Raw genomic sequence first — 11,265 nt, 5'->3', positions numbered from 1 at the left:
GAATCCACAGAATCCAACGTTTTAAGAAATGTTCTTTTTGGAGAGCGTTTTAAAAAAATATCCGTTTGAGGGAACTACAACACTGTTTATGTATAAACGAAAGGCCCAAATGCATAACACTATGCGTTTATAAAAATATTTCAATACGTGTATACGACCCCTGAATGTTACAAAACAATGCGAGGGCATATCCTGAGCATAGTCTAACACCCCTAACAGAGTTCAACCTTAGAGAGGTCTTTTTTTTAAGTAGTATGTGGATTGAAGAATGGCTCAATTAATCTCTGAGCAGATCTACAGTGCTACATAAATAAAGATGGCCTGCTAGCACACAAACAATTATAATAATCATCATAAGGCAAAAGGTTAAAGTTCACCTGATGTGTAACCACAGAGATGCGGGGGTTGTCCAGGTTGAGCCAGGACGGGATCTGCCCATTGGTCACGATGAAGATGTGCCGCACCCAGGGAGCGTGTTTCTCCACGGAGCGCAGCGAATAGCGAAGCTCTTCGTTATCCTCGAAGCGGCTCGCCGAAACATCCTCGTCCTGCTTGGACTGGTGAGAAGAAAGAGGGTAGAGGCGGTCAGTTGACAAGAGCTGAATTCAAGCGTTTCCACCAAACTCAAATTGAAAAGTGCAGCTTCATCAGAACTTTTACATCACTCTAATGTAAAGAGGATTTCTGTTACAAACTCCATGAGATTTTGTCGTCTTTGTACTTGTACTCTGCACAATGACAATAAAGTTAAATCTAATCTAATCTTATTTCACTATGAAACATGGCAAAAGTGATGTGTGAAAATGATTATTCCCTAGGAACATGAATGGATGGATGGATGGATGAATGAATGAATGAATGAATGAATGAATGAATGAACATGTATGTATGGATGGATGTATGTATGTATGTATCAGGGTTGTGCACAATACGGATTGCAATTCTGCTTCCTGTTTGCTAACTCAATTGAAATGCAAGTGAAATTCAAGAATTGAATTGGAATTTAAGAGCCAGTTTCAATTCAATTCTGGAATTTTGCACAAGCCTGGTATGTATGTATGTATGTATGTATGTATGTATGTATGTATGTATCTATCTATCTATTTTTCTATCCCTTTACCAGCTGAGTTACCTGCGTGATGGCGCTGAGGTCCCAGAAGAGGTAGGCCGGGCTGATGGTCAGCTCTTTCCCATCCAGAGTCAGGTTCTTCTTGGCCTGCTGGGTCAAGTCGCTGAAGTCCTGAGCGCTGTTCAGATGCAACAGGGCGATACTGGCCTCAGAGTATAGCTGCAACTGTGGGGGCGAAGGACGATTTATTATTTAGGGTGTATACACAAACTACAATATTTACTGGGTACACATCGGTGCAACTTTTCTTTAATTGTTCTTTTAGTCGAGGACAAATCCGTATATGAGAAACAGTTTAGATGCAGCAGTGCGATACTGCACTCAGAACACAGCTGCAGAGGGAAACTTTATTATACACAAACCACAACATACACGACATTTACTGGCTGTATAATGAATAGATTTAGATTTATGATTTTCATTTTCAGTGTAAACAGTGTATTGTATGTACAGGTACACACACACACACACACACACGCACACGCAACCTCAGAATAAACATACTATTCTACCCCTAGCATGACAATGTATGTGTGTGTGTGTGTGTGTGTGTGTGTGTGTGTGCGCGTGCGTGCGTGAGTGCGTGCGTGTGTGTAAATGTGTGTGTACGTGTGTGTTCCAGGATTGGAATGTAGCACAGCCATCACATCACACACGTACATACATACACACAAGGCCAACTGTCTGTGAGATCAGGTGACAACATTTACAATGTGCTTTTTGAGTCCTACTCAGAACCACAGATAGTATCCCACCATGAAAACCCATAAAACACACACACACACACACACACACACACACACACACACACACGCATAGATACACACATAAACACACACACACACACACACACACACACACACACACAGATACATAAAAACACACACATACACAAACAACAGGCTTGCACGCACATACACACACACACACACACACACACACACACACACACACACACACACACACGCACACACACGCACGTACTACCATACAATTTACTACCATCCATATTCTTCACACACATGCTTCAATCACAAATCCCTTCCTGAAAGACAATACAGAAAACTATTCAGTTTATGGTGGTGCATCCGATCACCAAAGCCATATGTGTTAGTGTAGGCTGTAAATCACTCTAGCTCTGGATCAGATTGATACTGTCCGAAAACAAGCATGACAAAGATAGGTCAAGGAGGATATCACACACACACACACACACACACACACACACACACACACACACACACACACACACACACACACACAGCCATACCATGACAGGGAAGTCTGATATCCTATTAGGACACTGTAAATAGTCTGCCACTGACCTACTAAACCGTGTAAACATTTTAACACGTTAAATCACAACCAATAAAACCAACACAGGACAAATACAGGTCACACCCAGAGCGGTCACTCAGCCAACTATATGGCTATGCATAAGGATGTTATTGTGCACAAAAAAGACATAGTTGTGTTTTTACAATGTTGTCATGCCACTGGTAACTATCTGAACGCAACAACGCAATAGGCCTACTGTCTAGGGGAAACTAAATAATTTCAATAAAACCTGCCATGGGTCCCTAACCTAAGTGTAGCGTATAGTCCTGTTAGTCAATGTGTAGGAGACTAATCGTGGGGGGTGCAAAAACCAGAGGGGTAGACATGTAAGGAATCCTAAATAGTCATCGCAAATGAACCACATTGCTATTTTGATGTTAGAAACTCCATCCTTCTCACCAGACCCTCTCTTACTCACACACACACGCACACACACACGCACACACACAGAACTATTTCACTGCTGACAGTATACAGCCAATGTATAGCAATATAGTCAAAGCTTTCAAGCGCATAACTCCCAGTGCTGCCTGCTAGGCTATAAATACTAGAGCACTCTCACCAGGACACCAGCATAGCAACTCACTCTGCCACCCCGTTTCATATTTCATTCATTTTTTCCACACTACCATTTCCAGACTTTTCCCATTTCTCTCTCACTCTCTCTCTCTTCTATATTACCCACACTATTGTATCCACAAAACATACAGTACAGTAGCATTCTCTCTCTCTCTTTCTCTTTCTTTCTCTCTCTCCCCCTCTCCCTCTCTCTCTCTTTCTCTCTCTTCCAAATCATTGTCATATTGGTCTTTCAAAGACCAACTCCCCTGAAACTGAGCCCAGTGTTTGTTCTGAGGGCTGTCTGCTGACCCCATCTGCATGCCGTTTCTCATTTTCTAAAAGTCAGAGGGGGTTTTGTGTGACTCCGATGGCGTAGTGTATCAGAAGGTTGGGGAGGGATGGGAAGGCTGTGTCACATGGATTAATCAGATCGATGCATGTGGTGTGATTTGGACACAGCGAAAGAGACCGAGAGAAAGACCAGGGTGATATGGAGAGAGAGATAGAGAGAGAGGAATGAAGAGAAAGGAAGGGTAAGGGTGTGAAAGAGGAGATGAAAGGAGGAGATGGAGGAGAGAAAGGTTAGCCAAACACAATTGACCTTTCTCTGCGCCTTCAGGCGCCAGGCCAGTCACAACAGTTGTGGTGTTACACACACACGCATGCACACACACACGCACGCACGCACAAACACATTTATAAAGATAGGTATGCAAAGTTTGCATGCGCGCGCACGCACACACACACACACAAACACACACATATAATCATAGGTATGCAAAGTTTGCATGCACACACACACACACACCTTGCTGCTCATCTTGGGTTTCTCTCTTACACCCCTCTAACTAATCACATGGTATGACGGATGGCTGAAAGTACCATCTCTCTCTATACTTTAAATGCTCTATTACAATTGCAAACACACACATTGACTCAGTCACATCTTTCACCAAACAGCACAAACCCAGCAACTCCTCTGATGGCAATTACAGACCAAATGATGTGTGATTGCACTACTAAGTATTCCACATTACAGTTAGATTGAACTATCATGACCTACACATTTGTCATTCACAATCATTTGTCATTTACAAAGTTGTGGAACAAATGCTGTTCTTACTGTGCATATAGTTTGGTGCCTGCATATGAACACAAAATGAAATACGGTAGTGGAGACTCTGCTTATATCTCCACACGACAACATACCATCCAAAAGAATTTGAGGATGTAACAGAAACAATAATTAGCCATTAAACTTAACTTGTGTCGCTTTACATTAGCATGTAAAATGCCGTCACAAGAGACTTTTACTTTACACAAACACATCGGAGAGTAGTCTCCCTTCATTAAACAAGCCTTAGGCTTTAATTTGCTTTTGTTCATTACTAGACCCCCATAACAGCTTCTTGGCCAACCATTTCTATAGCTATACTGCCACCTAGTGGATAAAACAAGTCACTCCATACACTACATCTTTACAGAATCATGAATCATGGATCATGAATCAGAAATGTAAAAAAAAATGCTTGATAATTCTCTTTATATGTCTGATTTCCTATCTGTTGGAACAATATACATTATATTGTGGAGATACTTGGTGATTTACATATTACCTGTTTGAACTGCCCAGGCCTTGTACATCAGAGGTGATGTGGGGTGATGTGGGGCGATTGTTTGTGATTATATTACCTGTTTGTGATTATTTTACCTGTTTCATCTTGGAGGTGACCACGGAGGGCAGTTTGACCCTGAGTTGCTCCGTCTCTTTAAAGGAGCCGGGGAAGCCACTCATGTAGGCCAGCGTCTGCATACGCACCAGACCAGGAGCCTCCTTATCCGTCGTCTGGCACAGGAAAACACGGGGGGGGGGGGGGGGGGGAAGGAGAAAGAAAGAAAGACAGTCAGAGAGGCAAATAGAGAAAAACATGATACAGAGACAGAAAGAAAGAAGTGAATGACACAGGATAACACACACAAGAACAATATGACAGGGAGGGAGGGGAGGAGGGAAGGAAGGAGAGGAGAAAGAAAGACAGTAAGAGAAAAAAGAAAAAAAGAAAAAAATACGATGCAGAGGAAGAAAGACATGAGTGACATTTACATTAATTCATTTAGCAGACACTTTTATCCAAAGCCACTTACAGAGAGGAGGGATAACATTCAGTGACATTCAACAACAACAACAACAACAACAACAACAACAACAACAACAACAACAACAACAACAACAACAACAACAACAACAACAACAACAACAACAACAACAACAACAACAACAACAACAACAACACACTGTCCCAACCCAGAGGGATGGGAACTGATTGGTGGACTCACCAGGTATCCCCTGGAGACAGAGTGTTTGGGGAGCTCCTTTGGCACATCAGCGTATGCCTTCTCCACTGAGGGGCGCAAGAGAGACAAACTGAGTGCAAGTTATACAGTACAGTGGTTAAAGATTTACAAAACACACCTACACTTCAAAAGTAGTCTCATATAGAGTCTGACCGATAAATTGGTGTGTCGATATTGTCATCCGATCTTAGCTATCTACTGATCTATCGGTATCAGCGTTTATAACGGCCGATAATCAATTGGATAATCAATTTTAAATTTAGTAAAGAAAAGCCAAATAGTGACCCTTCATCTAATTTTCCAGTATTGTCTTCCACTGCCCGGCTGCAAACGTATGCCAGCCAGAAATAGGAACAGCGCCTATTTTTCATGCGACAGGCAAGTGTGTTGGAGGTGTCTCCAGCCAAAAGAGACCGTGTAGAGATGTTTTAAAGGGACACCAGGCAACGTTTTCATGTTAATTACTCATCTTCTTAAGTCGGTATATGGTTAAATGACTCATTACAGGGCGAATGAATACTCTCTCGCCCGCCCCTACTGCCTGTAGGAAGAATATCCCACTTGCAAGTTCAGTGTATCGTACCCGCCGACCGAAGCAGGATCAGTTTACATCCTGCATCCACAGTACAGAGGCAGGCTAACGAAAAGCTAGCGATTGTTGCAAACATGTGTACAATGGCAGAGCCGGCGAAGAAGCAGCGAAAACCCTTGACGGAAGATGCAAAGAAAAGGAAAAGAGCTTCAGACCGAGCGAGGGGGAGTTTCGTAGAGAAAAAGCATCAGGCTTGCCTGGTGAGGGGGAGTTTCGTAGAGAAAAAGCATCAGGCTTGCCTGGTGAGGGGGAGTTTCGTAGAGAAAAAGCATCAGGCTTGCCTGGTGAGGGGGAGTTTCGTAGAGAAAAAGCATCAGGCTTGCCTGGTGAGGGGGAGTTTCGTAGAGAAAAAGCATCAGGCTTGCCTGGTGTCCCTTTAATAGTCAGACTGGCCGCTGCAGCGCCCCATCAGAGACATATCTGGTACAAATGCTCACGCAACGCACACGCCACAGTGGCAGTCCGAATCAACTGTCCAGTCACATGAGAGTAGCAGCTATGGGCGTTATCTTACATTACGCAGTTTTCCTTTCCAATCACACAAAGAATTACCATCGCTCTGAGAGTGGAAGACCAGCACAGACACGCTGGTGGAGGGGTGGAGCGGCTTGGACACTGGTAGAAGCTGTTTGGCCGAGGAGAGTGCAGGAGAGAGCGAGGGTATCTCCTTCAGCGTGACGTTAGGTGCCAACGCCGGGTCAAGGACCAGGATGGGCGCCAGGATGCAGTGGGACAGCAGACACTCCAGACGCTCTCTAGGGGAACCAATCAAATCAAGAGTAAAGAATGTATTGTATGATATTATATATATTATATTAGTGATCACACATGCACACATAATTAAATTATATTAGTGATCACACATCCATAATCCTGCATAATCCTGCATAACACCACCTACACAACTCTTAAGGGATATAGTCATTTCGTGTGCATTAGCCCCATCCAGTATAAACCGCTTGACAGTGTTTTTATGTGTATATTTCTATTATAAAATCTACATACTGTAAGGCACTACATGAAGAAAAAAAAACATTCCCAAAACATTTTCATCCTACTCCATGGAATGCTTATTTACAACACAGACAGGGAGTTCCATCAAATGCAGAAACTGGGCAGTTAGTATCTTCTAAATATTTGCATAAGAGTGATGACATCTTCATAAAAAAAAAAATATTATCTGCTGCACATATCAACCCACACTATCCCATGGTCTTCAGGAAGTCAATTACTGCACTTGAGAAAAAGGAAAGAGTACCGTGTGTGTGTGTGTGTGTGTGTGTGTGTGTGTGTATGTGTGTGTATGTGTGTCATAGTGTGGTCATACATCTTCCTGGCTGAATGACGTGAATGTCGTTCTGTGTGTGTGTGTGTGTGTGTGTGTATGTGTGTGTGTATGTGTGTGTGTGTGTGTGTGTGTGTATGTGTGTGTGTGTGTGTGTGTGTGTGTGTGTGTGTGTGTGTGTGTGTGTGTAATGTGTGCATACATCATAAATATTAAAAGACACACAACATGTAGAGCAGCACTCTAAGTACTTAGGCACAGAGAACAGGAGGGAATACACAAACAGAGCTCAGCTCTTGCCGGTGCCCTTAAACCAAATATTTGATTTGTACAAGAAAGGTATGTCTGCTTATTTTTTTCTCTGTTCCCTTCACCTGCATTTCTACCTACAAGCCCTTCTCTTGCAAACAGAAGTGGCCATGACATTCACCTTGCTTCTCTTGCTCGTCTCGTCTGACCCAAAACAGTACCACATCAATGCACTTCTTCCTGTGGTTTGGGGGCGAGGGTGTTTGTGGCCATCTATTTCAGTTGTGAGTGCGGGGTGACACAATAATCATGCAGAAAGACAGACCAGTACATCCTGCTTCTTCTCCTCTCTCTCTCTCTCTCTGCACTTTGTGAGGTGAAACAAGGCTCTGTGGTGCGACCCCCCCCCCACTCCTCCTCAGGTCTTCAGTGCATACACATTACACATGCTGAATAATCTTGTTTCCTGAATGTGTGCATGCTTTCACTGCCTCTTGGTAGTTTTTTTTTAACACTTCTAATCATACTTCTTCTGTATGTGTGCTTTGTAATGACTGTTAATCATGATAATATTTTTTTTATTGTTTTACTTTGAAACAACTAGCATACAGTATGTTGTGTGTATGTGCTGTTTTAAGTGCCTTTTAATCATGATAAGGGAATCACTTGGGCTGTAGCCCCTCTGCTAGTGTAGTGGACAATAGTGCTCAACAAGAACAGGGCAGGAAGTAGACTGTAATAGGCCACTTCAGATTGCTCAAACGAAACAAAGTGAAGCACAAAAGCCATGTAAAGACTTTTTACTAATCTTTCCAAGCACAGTGTTTTCATTTGACTCTGATTAAGTGCTCTATTGTACCTTGCTGCCTTTTGATCACTGCTCCTTGCACCTCAAATGTATGAATCCTGTTTTGACAACTCTTCCGACTCAATGTTGGGTCAACTCTTGTTGTTGTAAACGTGCTATTCAAATAAAGTGACTTGACTTTGACTTGATATATTTTCGTGTTTGCTTCACATTAAAGCGTCTGTTCCTCATACTAAGTACGACAGTCCTCACGAGTCGCCATGACGACATGTATGTGTGGTATGTGTGTGTGTGAGAGAGAGAGATCGGAGTGACTCCTCTGACTGAGAGACTCTGACTCACCCTTCCTTTGGAACTTCTGTGGGTTCACTGGCATTCTTCCCCAGACGTTCTCTGCAAAGACACAATCAATCAATCCAATCACATCTGTGACTATGCTTAAATAAATGATTAATCTTGTCTCATCTTAGAAATGCAAGATAATAAAGTCACAGTGTTTTTAATTGTGAAAAAAGACAACAGTATTATATTTTTACCTTTATTATTTATAATCTACTACAAATGAACAATCCTTTGCGTTGTCATGAAATAAAGTATGGTGGTAAAGGCATCACAGCTATCATGAGGTTCAGCAATGATAAAGACATGAGAAGATAGACTTGATAATCAGACTAAAATGAAAGTGGAAGAAATGTATTGTTTAATCCTTGTGTCAGTAAAACTTCTGTTTAAAGGGCCGTTCAGCCCAGGAACGATAACTATAAAGATAACTATAACTATAACAATAACGATATGAGTATCCACACTGACTAATGATGAGGAAAGTCTATCCTCGTGTTGATGAATGTGGCAGCCGTGACCTACTGGTTGGGGCTTCAGGCTTGTAACCGAAGGGTTGCTGGTTCGATCCCCAACCAGTAGGAAAAACGTGGGCGGGGGAAGTGGTTGAGCACTGCTCTCTGATGCCCACATCCACGGCTGAAGTGCCCTTGAGCAAGGCACCTAACCCCTCACTGCTGCCCGAGCGCCGTTGTAGCAGGCAGCTCACTGCCCCGGGTTAGTGTGTGCTTCACCTCACAGTGTGTTCACTGTGTGCTGTTTTGTGTTTCACTAATTCACGGATTGGGATAAATGCAGAGACCAAATTTGCCTCACGGGATCAAAAGTGTATATATACTTATACTTATGTGATGGCTAAAATTTGATGGATTCTGATTAGCTATCAGCTTTTTATCATTTACAAAATTGCTCTGAATGTGATCCCCAATGATATCGTTCTTCATGTCGTTTTCGTTATAGTTTATGCATGTACGTCGTCATTCATATTCATATATGTTATGGTTATAGTTATCGTTCTTTGTGTGAACGGCCCTTAACTGCTCTCTTTTAGAAAAGCCAATTTTTGTCATTCTGAAAGAAGGCAAAAGTCCCCTGTGCCCCTCCGTACCTCAGTGCCCTCTGCTCCTCCTCCAGTCGCTCCCTGACGGCCTTCAGGTTCCTCATCAGGTCGGCATCGGTGCCGTTCACCCAGGTGTACACCACGTCGATGGGCATGGGTAGACACAGCCTGCAACGTCAACACACCGTAACTTCCCAATCACATTTATTGTTTGTTTGTTTCTGAGGGTTTGACTGAGGGTGTACTGTACACACCACACACCAAAGATATGTATACCTTTGCAAATGTATCTATCTTCTTCTTCTTCAACTGACAGAGCAACTAGCAACAAGTGTGTGGGTTTGAAGTCAGGTTACATATTTCTATTTTCACATCACTGTGATGGGATGTATAGTGTGTGTGTGTGTTTTTTTTTTTTTTTTTTGGGGGGGGGGGGATTAGAGGAGAGGTAAGAGAATAAACAGCCAATAAACAGCAAAGGTTATTACAGGTGTAGATGCTGACCTGGTTTGGAAAGATCTCCCTGCCACATTATCCCTATAAGAGTCAAAGAGTACATGGTACTGGTCTCTGCTCCACTCCACAACCACCTGTAGAAGACAATAGAAGAAAGAGGCTACTTCAGTTGCGGTTCAAATGACTCTCATCTAATGTTACCGTGCAGATGACATGACATCTGAAATTAAATCATAAGACGGAGCGGAGGGCTCCTGTCTTTAACAATAATTGCAAACTGTAAATAGTTAACACATGTTACGTAGTGTTATGCTACGTAGGCCTATGGCTATTGGCGACTGGTTAAATGTGAAGTAGAGTCTGTGGGCTGTGGCAACAACTGCACCGCTAATGTAGGTTGAAGACTGTAAATGAACAGTAACAGTGGGCTATGATAATATTATGCACAGACATAACACGTGAAGTGTAGCAAGGCAATGATAGTGGCCGTGTCGAAGATGATAGTATGTGCTGCGATTGTAACTACTACAGTTAATGGTAATGCTAGTTTACTCACCTCTCCGAACTGAAAGGCGGATACGATCATAAGAACTATTCCTCCGAAACAGAGGTAGAGTCCATAGCGATGGGACAGACATGTATAAGTCTGTCGCTGCAGGAGTTTGAGAACTGAATTGATGATTACCATGGCTTACCGCTCCTGCCCATATCTTTTCAGCTACACACTCACATACACAGAAGGTCCGTGAATAAAAATGGAACAAACAAAAAGATAATTACATAGAAATACCGCAGGACAGGAAATAGACCCTAAATGTCTCTGTCACCTGACAATTCGAAACTGTCAGATGAATTACTGGTGTCTAGCTCAATGGTCTAGATGCGTGCTGCCGTCGACAATAACAATTATGTCAATATGGCCGCCATTTATCCGGTTTTCAAAATAAAAGTCCTAACACGTTTCAAAGCAGTTTACTAAAATACCAAACACTGTATACCATTATTGCATTTAACTGCAGCATAGTGTAAACATTTTACGCAAAACATATTTTTTAAATTAACTTTCAAGCCGACTTTTATTTTGACGCTTTTG

The 11,265-nt window shown here is 42.5% G+C and overlaps 1 protein-coding gene across 1 annotated transcript in view; it reads right to left on the bottom strand.

Moving 5' to 3' along the window:
* LOC143136322 (N-acetylglucosamine-1-phosphotransferase subunits alpha/beta-like) overlaps nt 1–11,032 on the bottom strand; it is a 28,229-nt gene extending 17,197 nt beyond the window's left edge. Inside the window, exons 1-9 of the mRNA XM_076296982.1 lie at nt 10,729–11,032; nt 10,221–10,306; nt 9,765–9,884; nt 8,660–8,710; nt 6,528–6,730; nt 5,366–5,430; nt 4,740–4,874; nt 1,133–1,294; nt 378–557 (exon numbers count right to left, since the gene is read on the bottom strand). Coding sequence (XP_076153097.1) covers nt 378–557; nt 1,133–1,294; nt 4,740–4,874; nt 5,366–5,430; nt 6,528–6,730; nt 8,660–8,710; nt 9,765–9,884; nt 10,221–10,306; nt 10,729–10,860 — 1,134 coding nt within the window. The 5' untranslated portion in view covers nt 10,861–11,032. The remainder of the gene's footprint in view (nt 1–377; nt 558–1,132; nt 1,295–4,739; nt 4,875–5,365; nt 5,431–6,527; nt 6,731–8,659; nt 8,711–9,764; nt 9,885–10,220; nt 10,307–10,728) is intronic.
* Nucleotides 11,033–11,265: the final 233 nt, after the last annotated feature.

Source organism: Alosa pseudoharengus, unplaced genomic scaffold, assembly GCF_046254945.1.
Source record: "Alosa pseudoharengus isolate Yale_2024_CS ecotype anadromous, Long Island Sound unplaced genomic scaffold, YU_APseudo_1.1 YU_APseudo_1.1_scf_20, whole genome shotgun sequence".
Classification (NCBI taxonomy): domain Eukaryota; kingdom Metazoa; phylum Chordata; class Actinopteri; order Clupeiformes; family Clupeidae; genus Alosa; species Alosa pseudoharengus.
This window is presented reverse-complemented; position numbering and strand designations above follow the sequence as displayed.